Source organism: Olea europaea, chromosome 11 (assembly GCF_002742605.1).
Source record: "Olea europaea var. sylvestris chromosome 11, O_europaea_v1, whole genome shotgun sequence".
Lineage (NCBI taxonomy): Eukaryota > Viridiplantae > Streptophyta > Magnoliopsida > Lamiales > Oleaceae > Olea > Olea europaea.
The window spans coordinates 10,152,639-10,166,252 of record NC_036247.1 but is presented as its reverse complement, the minus strand read 5'-3'; the positions used below and the strand labels follow the sequence as shown (position 1 = coordinate 10,166,252).

The 13,614-nt window shown below is 31.0% G+C and overlaps 2 protein-coding genes across 2 annotated transcripts; both read left to right on the top strand.

Annotated features, from left to right (window-relative positions):
• The first annotated feature begins 5,072 nt into the window (after positions 1 to 5,072).
• LOC111403320 (eukaryotic translation initiation factor 5A-2-like) lies at positions 5,073 to 7,117 on the top strand. Its single transcript, XM_023031773.1, has 5 exons — positions 5,073 to 5,413; positions 6,165 to 6,287; positions 6,378 to 6,434; positions 6,517 to 6,591; positions 6,689 to 7,117. The coding sequence occupies exons 1-5, from the start codon at positions 5,291 to 5,293 to the stop codon at positions 6,788 to 6,790; spliced, it is 480 nt and encodes a 159-aa protein (XP_022887541.1). The 5' UTR covers positions 5,073 to 5,290; the 3' UTR covers positions 6,791 to 7,117.
• Positions 7,118 to 11,507: 4,390 nt separating this feature from the next.
• On the top strand, positions 11,508 to 13,614 carry LOC111403319 (probable WRKY transcription factor 3). Its single transcript, XM_023031772.1, has 4 exons — positions 11,508 to 12,065; positions 12,316 to 12,815; positions 12,892 to 13,050; positions 13,133 to 13,614. The coding sequence occupies exons 1-4, from the start codon at positions 11,652 to 11,654 to the stop codon at positions 13,377 to 13,379; spliced, it is 1,320 nt and encodes a 439-aa protein (XP_022887540.1). The 5' UTR covers positions 11,508 to 11,651; the 3' UTR covers positions 13,380 to 13,614.

Sequence of the window (13,614 nt, the reverse complement as noted above, 5' to 3'; positions counted from 1 at the left end):
TCCCCCCCCCCCCCCCCCCCCCCTTTTCTTTTTCTTTTTTTACAGTGATTAATAATTTAATATTTCCAAATTTAAATAATATTTTTATTCTTTATTTAAGTTTTCTCTTTTGTTTTGTTTTATGTATTTTATGTTTTTATAATTATTTTTTTGTTATGCTTTATATATACATTATATTTTTTGGTTAACATTTTTAAATTAAGAAATATTAATTCAATTTTTAAAATTAAAAAAATTAAATAAAAATTAACATATTAAATATTTTTTAACCTAAATTATTTTTTCCCTTTTATTTTTGTATGTTGTTTCAATTTTATTTAAATAATATTTATATTCTTTAATCTTTATTTAATTTAAATATTTGTTTACTTTTAATTTTAATTTTTGATAATAGGAAAAGAGTTTATTTTTTTAATTAATTTTTTAACCAGAATTATGTTTTCCTTTTATTTTTGTATGTTCTTTTAAACTATTTTTTTTTCCTTTTTTGTATGTTTAAAATTCAATTCAATTCAAAATTCTTTTTATACAAATATTAAATTTATCAATTTTAAATTGATAATTACCAAAATTAAATTTTCCTTTTAACCAAATGAGCAAAATATTTTTTTTCTTTTACTTTTTTACCAAAATTAAATATTCTTTTTTTTAAATTACCAAAATTAATGAAATCTTCAATTTTTACAATTTTAATTGAATAATATTTATATTCTTTATCTAATTTTTATAATTTTATTTTCTTTAAATTTTTTTATATATAACCTAATTAAGGATTTTAAATTGATAATTATCAAAATTAAATGTTCCTTTTCACCAAATTAGCAAAATATTTTTTTCTTTTAATTTTTTACCAAAATTAAATATTCCTTTTATTAAATTATCAAAATTAAAGAAATCTTCAATTTTTGAAATTTTAATTGAATAATACTTATATTCTTTATCTAATTTTTATAACTTCATTTTTCTTTAAATTTTTTTTATATATAATCTAATTAAGAAATTTAAATTGATAATTACCAAAATTAAATGTTCCTTTTAACAAAATTAGCAAAAAAAAATTTTCCTTTTAATTTTTTTACCAAAATTAAATATCCCTTTTATTAAATTACCAAAATTAAAGAAATCTTCAATTTTTGCAATTTTAATTGAATAATGTTTATATATTTTTTTTTCTAATTTTCATGATTTCATTTTCTTTAAATTTTTTTTATATATAATCTAATTAGGAATTTTAAATTGATAATTACCATAATTAAATATTCCTTTTAACAAAATTAGCAAAATATTTTTTTTACCAAAACTAAATATTCCTTTTATTAAATTACCAATATTTTAAAGAATTCTTCATTTATTTTTATTTTTAATTGAATAGTATTTATATCCTTTATTTAATTTTTATAATTTGATTTTCTCTAGATTTTTAATATATGTAATCTAATTAAGAATTTTAAATTGATAATTCCCGAAATTCAATATTTCTTTTAACGAAATTAGCAATATTTTTTTTCCTATCATTTTTTTAACCAAAATTAAACATTCCTTTGATGAAATTGCCAAAATTTAAACAGTCTTCAATTTTTTTCAATTTTAATTGAATAATATTTATATTCTTTATTTAAGTTTTATTATTTCATTTTCTTTAGATTTTATATATATATATAATCTAATTAAGAATTTTAAATTGATATTTACAAAAATTAAATAATCATTTTAACCAAGTTAGCCAAATTTATTTTCCTTTTATTTTTTTAATCAAAATTAAATATTCCTTTTATTACATTACCAAAATTAAAGAAATCTTATATTTTTTAATTTTAATTGAATAATATTTATATATTCTTTACTAATATTTATAATTTCATTTTCTCTAAAGTTTTTATATATATAATCTAATTAAGAATTTTAAATTGATAATTACCAAAATTAAATATTCCTTTTAACCAAATTAGTAAAATACTTTTTTCCTTTATTTTTTTAATTTACAATTGTTTACTTAATATTCTTTGTAAAGAAATCTTCAATTTTTCAATTTTAATTAAATAATATTTATATTCTTTATTTAATTTTAATAATTTCCTTTTGTTTAAATTTTTTTATATATAATTTAATAAAGAATTTTAAATTGATAATTATCATCGGTGTAATTGATAATTCATTTTTTTTATTATCGTTGATGTAAAATAAATCTACGTCTTGCGTACAATAGTTATAATTCGATTCACTCAATTTTTCGTTGTTATGCTTTATTTCATTATCTCTTGTACAGTGTTTTGACATTCAGATTTTTGTAGGATGGATAACCATTTTGACATGGAGTTGAGACGGATGGCTTGAAAAGCTACTTGGAACGAAAACTTTGACAATTTCAATACCGTATTGGAGCAACTGAATGATCAGTACTCAGATAATCTACGCTAGTCCTTCTTCTGGCCCCGTATATGATTTTAATTGTAATTCGTAAAAATTGTACACGTAATTTTTTTTTAATTTATGAAATAATTATAAATATTGTAAAATATTTATGTACACATTGTACATTTAATTTCTTTTGTAATAATGAAATAATTATAAAATTTATGTTAACATTGTATATTCAATTATTTTTTAGCATTATACAAGAACCATAAAGAAAAATTTAAAATAATTTTCGGTCGGACAACAAATACTAAACCCACCCGCGCTCACGCAAGCCCAGTCCAATACGCTAAGATATGTAGATCTGAGAAAGGGTGTGGGAGCGGCTCAAAGGCGCGGGACAACAACGTTCGAAATTTGGCGAGACATTTATACAATGATTGTACAATAATTACCAATCGCGGTCAGTGAATATGTATGTGAACTCGTATGTATTGAAAGAGAGTGAAGTATGCAGTAGTAATTATTCTTGTATTGAAACTTGCATTAGTCTTTACATGGGATACTTGAGGGAGTATTTATAATAATACAAGTTAAATCGTGACTCTCGATTGGAAGTACACATGGCTTCATCTTGTTGGTTTACATATCTAAATCTAGGTATCATGTTTGACTACCTAACCTGCTATTTATTAATTGGCAGAGCCGCCACTATGTTTGACAAAACAAGACATTTGCACTCTATTATGGGTGTCCCATCAATCATTCAAGGAGGATTCTTGTGTAAGGCCGGATCTCTGGAATGGAGTGATGCCAAAGATGTTCTGGAGTTCGGCTTCGGCATCTTGGGCCTCGATATGGATCACCTCAGCCATTGCACTTCAACCTTCTAGCATTTGGGCCACGTCATGGTTTTTGCTTCTGGATGTTAGGTGTTCACCATTCTTAGGGGCCTCGACAACCATGTCACGTAGTTCAGCATGGGTGGGCCATGGCTCCCAGTGGGTCGGCTATGTGTGTAACATGTAACAAAATACCACACGTATATTATTCGTTCATCTTCATACTCATCGATCATTTTCATTCAGGCCATGCTTGATAGGAAAAGAATTCCATGGAACTTGGAAAATATTTGAACATTTTCCACATTTTTTATGTTTGATTCCATAAAATTTTCCATGGAATTCCTTTTCTTGGTATGGATGCCACCTAAACATTTTCTAGTTTTTTGATAAAAGAATTCATTTTTCTAGTCTATTTTAGCAATATTTTTTTCTTTTTTTTTTTTATATTTGAAATGGAAACAAATTTCAAGAATTATTGTAAAAAAATTTCTTCCTTTAATTGGCAATTTTCATGTAAAACAAAATCAAACGAACACTAAAATATAGATGATTTTCTTGAATTTTTATTTTTATTTTTTTATTTTTGCAATGGAAACAAATTTCATTCCAATACCAGTAAAATCTATAATTTTAATTGACAATTTTCATATAAAACAAAGTCAAACGAACAGTAAAAAATATTTTTATTTCAACATTTTTCACGTGAGAAATTATACCAATCAAACACAATAATTTACAATTTTCCAGAAAAATAATTTATAGGTAATTCAATTTCCTGAAATTCGTTTTCAATTCAATCTTTACAATCAAACGGACCCTTAATTCAAAATAACAAATTGAAATTATAGTCATATCTACATGATGAATATAATTTTTAATTAATTACAACAAAAAATATTCAGAAATTTGTTTATTTAATAATTAAAATTATTAATTATAAGAAAAAATCAATGGCAATAAAATTATTAAAAAAATGGGAAGGTCAAAGAAAGAACTTGTTCTTCCGACATAAGAAATTCTTCCAATAATTCCGAGCCTAATTTTTTCAAAAAAGCACGTACAGTACTTTTGTGTTTCCGAGCCAAAGTTCTAGCACAAGATCAAAACAGACGAAACAATCTGAAAAGCATTCGGCTGTTAACAGTCGACTGTTAAACAGTCAGCTATTAAACAGTTGACTATTAAAACAGCAGACTGTTTAACAGTCGAAAAATAGTCAGCTGGCGGTTTAAATGGTCAGTCGGTTGTTTAAACATCCGTCTGAAGGATGCAGATAAATTTTTTTTTCTTGTATGCTTCTAAAAAATTATAGATCTATTAAAAAAAATTATTTGTATTAACTAATCTATATCAAAATAAAATTTATCGATTAAAACGTACACTAATTTACCCAAAATGAAATTAAATATGTGTAAATATACTTACTAATTTAAAGTAATTGATATAAAAATTCTGTTTCAGTGTTCGAATTTTTTTATGAAATTTTGAGGTCAAAGTAGATAAAAGATGAGAGTTTTTATTTATGTTAGAAGATAGTTTTCAAATTTTAAGTTGAAAGTATTTGATTTTCAATTATTAACTAAAAAGTTAATAATGTCTTTTAAATAAAATAAAATTTTGTAATTGTATAATATAATTAAGGGTTTTTTGTCTTTTAATGTTGAAGAGGTTTAAGTGATAATATTTATGTTTTGAAAAGTCAATGTGAAATTTTGGTAATTTGGCTAGGTTAAATTTAAAACTACTCCCCCGTGTTGCAAAGATAAGATTCTGTTTATGGAGACGTTTGGTGTACAGCAAGTCTTACATATGGTGGGCTCCTCTTGTGAGCGACTGGATAAATGTACCGCACTTGTACATTTATCATTTCCCTTCTGTTTAACACAGCCTTGACGCAAATCCCAAAGAAATCTTATCCGTCCACCGCTTCAACCCTCTAATCCAGCGGTACAAATTCCCTTTTCTAATCCAGAAACCCTAAAATCTTCCTCCGCAAACCCATATACAAACCACCTACTTCACTCTCTCTCCCTTAAGCCTTCTTTTCTGCTCTCTGTAGAAAATTTCCTACTTTTTCTGATTCGTTAACCATGTCGGACGAGGAGCATCACTTCGAGTCAAAGGCTGATGCCGGCGCCTCCAAAACTTTCCCTCAGCAGGCTGGTACCATCCGTAAGAATGGTTACATTGTTATCAAAGGACGCCCTTGCAAGGTTTGTTTTTCTATTTATATATTATGTGATTTGTGTGTAAATATGGAAATCGTGGATTGATGTATAAGTATATATGTTACTGTGTTTATTCTGTTACATTTCGGATCTGAGTGTCTTATCGACAGTTTCGAGTTGTCGACATGGTAGTTAATTAGATTGCTAGTTTTGATTAAATTCTTTATAGCTCATGTTATAATTAACTTCTTCGATTATCTGATTTCAAAGTTTTGTCCTTTTTTTCTTTTTTCTTTTTTGAATTTTTGTTTTGATATCTGATTAGATAGTTTTCTTAATATGTTAATTTCTGATTTTTTATTTTTTATTGTTTATTTTTATTCTAATATTTGGTTATTAGATGGTTTGTCTGGTTTAGTGTATATGTACTTGTTAGCTTGAATATATAATATCTTAGAATGGAGATGTCTTTGAGCTTTGTATAATTATAAGTTCTGATGTTTGAAAATTATGTAAGTTGTTTGTTTTTATTTATGATTTCTTGCTTATATAATATATAAATTTATCAGAGAGGATTATATAATGTTTGCAATCGGTAGTTCTGATAAATTATAACGACAATACAAACTGATTTATGCATCGTGCCTTTTCAATATAACCCATGGATCTGAGGACCATCCGCACTGCTACTAATAAGGTGTATCGACTCGTGATGGTGAAATCTGACATGATTTTCTTTTTTTCAATGATCATTCATCTGATCTGGGATTTATGTCTTGTGTGCACGATTGAGCAGGTTGTTGAAGTTTCAACCTCCAAGACTGGAAAGCATGGTCACGCTAAATGTCACTTCGTTGCGATTGACATCTTCACTGCGAAGAAGCTTGAGGATATTGTCCCCTCTTCCCACAATTGTGATGTATGCACATTCTCTTTGTTGTTCCTTACGCATTCTGCCATGGTTTATGCTGCTGTTACGATCATTAAGATGCCCATAATTGATTTACAGGTTCCTCATGTTAATCGCACTGATTATCAGCTTATAGACATCTCTGAGGATGGATTTGTACGTTGATTCATTGCTATTTGTCGTTCTTTATAATGAAATTGGTTGCATTAACTAATAGTAGTTTGCAAATATGGTTTAGGTGAGCTTGCTAACTGAAAATGGGAGCACTAAGGATGATTTGAGGCTTCCAACTGATGAAAATATGTTGAAGCAGGTTTGTTTGGTTTCAATCTTTTTATCTATTGCTAAGAATGTCCTTTTGTTATTATATTTTGTTCCCAATATCCACATTTTTTTGGTAAAATGGACAGATCAAGGATGGATTTGCTGAGGGGAAGGACCTTGTTGTGAGTGTTATGTCTGCAATGGGAGAGGAGCAGATTTGTGGCCTTAAGGATATTGGCACCAAGTAGCTGTTTAATTTATGTGCAATGATTTCATATTCAATGAGACAGACTTGATATTATTAGATTAGTAAAGGATGGGAGGACCGTGTGCCATCTCATTCAGGATTATACAAACTGAATAATTGATGGTTCATGTCCTTGACTACCGAGAGGCTACTCGTCCCATCTCATAAGGTTCTCTTGTTTCACCGTTCTTTGAACTGATGAGATGTTTATCTTTATTGCCCTGTTTTATTTCTACAGTTGTCTCTTTGTTGTACATCTTTTGTTGTTGGTTACTATTTGTTTTGGGCTAATTTGGAATTGCAACATGGAAATTTTGTTGAGTTGAAAGTAGCTGTGTTTGCTAGATTTTAGAAATTATGTCATTTGAAAGGGGTTAGAGCATTTCTTCTTTGGTTATTAATATTGCCAAATGAATTCTCGCATTTTCTGGCCAAATTACCATAATCTCTCTCTCTCTCTCAAGATTCCTTTTTTCTCGTCCTCTCCTTTAGGTTCATTTCTTGGAAACAGGTGTTTCTAAGATCTTGGTGGGGATGGACTAATTACGAGAACCATTGGACCCATCCAAAATCAGATGGAAGCGGTCGATTTGATCTGGTTTTACTTTAATCGATTTTGTATATTAAATTTGAGAAACGATCTATTCAGTCCAGTTCTTGGTATAATGTTGAACACCAAAATCTCGGTTGAAGACAAAAAAATAATGATGGTAAAAGTAAATTCCTTATTTTAAAAGGGCATAATTTCTATGCTTCTAGCATTTTACATTTTTTACTAGACCTCATCATAGTACGTCAATTTATTTTAATTCACTGTGGTTTTATTTATAAAACTAGATAAACGATTTTCTAAAATTTCATTGATGTAATTTTTGGACTAATAAGAGGTTTGGGAATATTTTTTCCAAGAACTCAGTTCATGCCAACAACATTCTATTTCTAATTAGCCAGTTGACGTAAATAGTCGACTTAAATTTGAAAAAAGCTAATTATTAACATCAACATTAATAGTTTTAACGAAGAGATTACGAAGAATATAGATACTTAAATGGTTATGGTTTAAAAGTTTTTACAGTGTGAAAAGTCTAATTCTTTCTGTTATGGTTTAAAAGTTTTTACAATGGGAAAAATCTAAATTGAAGGAATTGAATTTGGATTGAACAATTCGGTGCCGTAATGGAGATGGAACCATTGATTTCATTTTTAATATTTCAATTGGTACGCAATTTTCATGACTAGACAGCACATATCAAAATTACAGGAAAAATAAGCTGGATGTCTACCATCGTTCCCCTTAATCTTCCACCACCAAATTCATTCTTTTAGCATTCTTTTGATTTCGCTGGGGAGGTATATGGAAGCTGTTGACTAAAAATATAAGCAGCCATTTTGAACCATGTTCGCATTACTACATGTTTTTAACATCTCTCTAAACCATGATTTCACTTTTTAGTAAGTTCATATTGTGCTCCAGGCACTCGTGATTATTCTTCTATTCGTTTTTTTTCTTCCTCTTTTTCATAAAAAGGTTGAACCCCAACCTTAAAGGTCTCCCACAACCCCATCCCTGAAGTATCGTGAAAGAGGTTAATTGTGGAATATGTCTCAACAGGCCAGAGAACAAGAGTTGCATATACACTGATGCTTACAAAGAGTTTCAATTTATGTTTCAGGAATCGAATTATTACACTGCGACTGTCAGAAAGGCTGAGTATACTTCACCCTTGTCCTTTGCACCACTGGGATATTCCCCGGGGGACTTTCTTCCTCTTTTTTACCTATATGTGATGGAGCTTTGCTAATAGCCTAATACCAATCTCTCTCCGGGCAAATAGCAATAGAGATCCCTCAATATTAGGCAATTGGAGCACTTTTATCCCCAACCTTTTCAAAGTAGTATTTATATCCTCAATCTTTCATTTTGATAGCACTTAGATCCTTAGTGACAATTTTACCCTTAGTTTTAGATACTATATTCTATCATTTCGAGAGCATTTATAAATTTAAATTTTACTTGACTTAAAACATTTCCAAGAGATTCTTTAGTTTTAAAAGTATCTTCTATTATTTGAAGAGTGTCTATAAAATTTAGAGAGTTAAAATTTTGAAATATTTCAATTAAATCTTTATCTTTAACACTTAATTTTACTATTCCAGAAAAATATTTATTATTTTTCTTCATCTGTTATTTTAATTAGCATTTTTCTAAACTATTTTATTATTTTTTTACATTGAAAATTGAAATACTTTGAATACATTTAATTATAGAGAGTTAAAGTTGGTTTTCCAAATTTGGAGAGCCAAACCCATTCTTTAAATTAAAATAAAAAGTATCTTGAAGCATGATTTTAAGAGCCGACTCTTTAAAATAGAGAAATCTGTTGCATAAGAGATCTCATGGAGATGCTCTTAGAATGTTTGTTCAATGACCAGAAATTGCAGAATTGGTCCCCACGATGAGCATTTTAGTTTCTTCAAATTTTGGTCCATGATCTTTTAGTTTATTCCATTTGATCCTCTAATTCTGGTTTCTTCCAGTTGGTAACTTCTAAATTCTTCAATTTTGGTCATTTAGCTTTCCTCTCTTCATTTTGGTCCCCAAACTTTATGGAATCTTCCAATCAAGTCCTATAATTTCGCAACCTTTATCTACCACCATTTTTGTATCCAATTAATGCTCCAAATCACTTCATTTTGATTAATTTATTCACCAAACAGAATCCCCAATTTATCCTACAAAAGTCAAATTAACCGTAAAGCGAATAAAAATTCTCCCAATTAATTAATCTTTAAGTCAATTTAGAAATCCGTATAAGCATGTAAAAAACACAATTATCACTTTTTTATAACACGCCTATCACTTATGGAACACCAGTTTCATTAAGTTTTGAATGATTAACATAACAACTAAGGCAGGTCCACACAACTTAAAAATTTTATTTATTGTAGTTTTAGACTCCTTCCATTTGTTGATCATCTATCACACTTTCTCCTGTCAATAAATTACTGAACAATGCCATGTTTGTACATCTATTGACCAAATGCAGTGTTTCCCGGTCTGCATTTAATGTAGACAAGAAAATTTAACCCTCCCCACCTAAACAAAGAAAATAAAGTTAATTAACTAAAATGGTACGAAAATGACATGTTTTATTGGCTTCCTCTTCAATTCACCACTTGTCACATATCGCTATCAGCCGGTGCTAAAGATTAAGAACTTCCAACAACAAAGTTCCTTTTGGTATATTTCTCTCGTTATACGAAGGAACACGAAATTGAAGAGAATTGAGGGATAGAGATAGAGAATTTTGTTCAATTTTATTGAATCGAACGTTCTGGATGTACTATAATATATAAATGGGTTGATAGGCTCGAGTAATCACTTTGTGTTTGGACATATAAAAATTGGACTAATTAGATATTAAACAATCGAGAAGGGACGTGGTGGGGCAGGGATTTCCCATCTTCGTCATACATCACTCTGTCAAGAATGAACACAACGAAGTTGAACTTTTTCTATTTAAATTGTCATCTCTATTACCAACGAGGAGATTTCTATTTGTACCCGACGTTTGACACACCAAGTCACCCGATGTGAGTTAGGGGGTTGGGACCTACACATTTATTAACGTGGGGCCCCAACCCCTCACTTGAGTAGCAGGTCACCCGGAGTTTGACACTCCGGGTACCTATAGCCAGCTTCTACCAACAATCACTTCACTTGTAGTTAGTTGCTCAGTTTAAATTTAAACTCCTAACATACAATGCAGGCCAACATTTTAAACACAAGTGGACCTCCTAAAGCAAACTCCGGGTACCTATAGCAAGCTTCTACCGACAATCACTTCACTTGTAGTTAGTTGCTCAGTTTAACTTTAAACTTCTAGCATACGATGCAGACCAACATTTTAAACACAAGTGGACCTCCTAAAGCCTCAATTGTGAGCACAAGTATCCTAATACTTTGTTTATCATTGAAATAAAAAAGATAAAATCAATTTCAAATAAATTAGTTAGGTACATACAAAATTACAACAACCGTCATTCAAAACTAATAATCTAAAAGTGAAAAATTACAGAGATCTTGACTAGATAGTTATCACGTTCAATAATTGACATAGGAGATTGTAGCAATTATCTGTAACGTATAATAACTTCAACACGTCGTGCAAGAATTTATTTCAATATTATAGTAATCGACATTTTTAAATAATAATTTCAATGCATATATTGCTCACAACTTGACTAAAATTTAAATATCTCATCAAATTCATAGTATCGCTATTTAGAATATGGTAATCTTAACCTAAAAATCACATACATCTTAATTAAGACTTACAGTTGAAAATAAATTGTAATAATCATCAACCTTCTATAATCTTAATGTGTAAAATCACCTAAATATTGACTAAAATACTTGAGTATCGAGTGAAAATAAATTGTAATAATCATCAACCTTCTATAATCTTAATGTGTAAATTCACCTAAATATTGACTAACATTGAAATTCTTAGAATAAGATGGGGATTACGTCCTGCGGTTATATCCAAGGTGCTCCATAAATACTCCTGCTAATTACACACATTGAACACGTAAAGCATTCCAAAATTCTCTGGAGTAGTTTGCTATAAATTGATAGTACAGGGGCCAAAGTGCAAATATCTCTCAACATTTTTTGTATCTACTACGTTGACCTTTTAACTTCTCGATGAAAAAGGTTCTCTCTACATAGACGACTTTCAGATTTTAAGCTGAAACCAATAAATGGAACAGAGATATTCTCCCTGTAAGAATCCCTTTTCATTTTGAGCTTGAAAAATCTTATTTATCATACATAAAAAGCAAAATTCGAGGAAACTCCGATGTCTGAACGAGAACAGTCATCTTCTAAACCTCCAACGTCTATACGGCCGATGATAACTCTGCCGCCCCGGAGTTCAATGGAGAATTATTTTATCGGCGGGTCAGGAGCAAGCCCAGGTCCGATGACTTTGGTTTCCAGTTTCTTTACTGAAAATGAACCAGAGACTGACTTCCGGTCGTTTTCTCAGCTGCTTGCCGGCGCCATGGCGTCTCCCACCGCGGTGCCAAATGTCAGGCGTGACTTTCCTCCGTCCCATGATGCGGCGGCTCATATGAATTCCGGTGGTGATGTGTTTCAGCTGAATAGGCCGGCAGGCTTGGTGGCGTCGGAGCAACTGGGTGTGCTTACCATACCGCCGGGAATGACTCCGGCGGGCTTGCTTGATTCGACGGGGATTTTTCCACCGGCTCAGGTATTCGATTAAACATTGAATTTACATGTTTCATAATTATAATGGAGAAATAAATTAACACGTGTATTTAATTATAACTTGTGAATTATTTGAATACTATATAGCAGAAGTGAAAGATGGAATCTTTTGGGTCCAAAACTGAAATTTTTGTAATGAAGAAATCGACGATTTGTTTGAAAAAGAAGATATATGTTTTGTGTTAGTAATTTGAAAGAGTTCATTAATTATTGTGACTTTTTGCTTGATATAGGGTCCTAATGGGATTTCTCATCAAAAAATGCTGGCTCAAGTTTCGACTCAGGCTCGGGCTCGACAACAGATGCCGCCCCCGAAGGCCAGCCATAAAATGAAGGAGTCATCGGATATTTCTCATTCTGATCAGACATATCAACCTTCTAACTTGACCGTTGATAAACCTGCAGAGGATGGGTATAATTGGCGCAAGTACGGGCAAAAGCAAGTGAAGAGCAGCGAGTATCCTCGAAGCTATTATAGATGTACTAATTCAAATTGTCCGGTGAAGAAGAAAGTCGAACGGTCTCTTGAAGGACAAATAACTGAGATCATATACAAGGGACAGCATAATCACCAGCCACCCAATAAGCGTGGAGCCTCCAATGCTCAAGGGAGCTCTGAGTCGAGCCAAGTTACACCGGAACGTGTATCTGGATCAAGTGACAGTGATGAAGTGGGTAATGCTGAAACTAGAGTCAATGAATGGGATGACGATGAACCACAATCCAAGCGAAGGTATATGTACAACCTGCGGACAGTTATGAATTATTCTGTATACATTGACAAGTGTCTTGTGTTAAAATGTTGGCAGGAACATAGAGGTTCAGACTTCTGAACAAGCAACGAACCACCGGACAGTTACAGAACCTAGGATCATTGTTCAGACGTTAAGCGAAGTTGATCTTTTAGATGATGGTTATAGGTGGCGAAAATACGGTCAGAAAGTCGTTAAAGGAAACCCGTTCCCAAGGTCGGGCTTGGATTAGGTGCTTGTAATGAATCTCTATAGTTTCTTCGGAATCTTTCCTGAATAATCTTAATTCTGTTTGCAGAAGCTACTACAAGTGCACCAGCGCCGGCTGCAATGTGCGCAAACACGTTGAAAGGGCTCCAAGCGACCTGAGAGCTGTCGTGACGACATACGAGGGCAAGCATAATCACGACGTACCTGCTGCCCGCAACAGCAGCCACAGCACTGCTAACGCTACTTCACAGTCAAGACAACTCAATGCTTTGATTGATATGCAGTCCGCAAATAGAAGAACAGAACTGGGGAACAATGGATTTAAGGAAGAATAAATAAATTAACCAATGAGAGTTGTTTTATGTCGTGTCGTTAGCCTGTTTTGCACCATTTTGAAGTAGACAGAATCAAAATACAAAGACAAGAAAGAAGAATCGAATAGGATTATTTGTAAATTTCATTTACTTCAAACAGCGTTTGGAATGCAATCTTTCTGTAAAAGCTTTTGTAATGCCAGTATTGTATAATCTATTGTGAAATTGGCTTTTAACCCTTGTGTTGGAACACTAA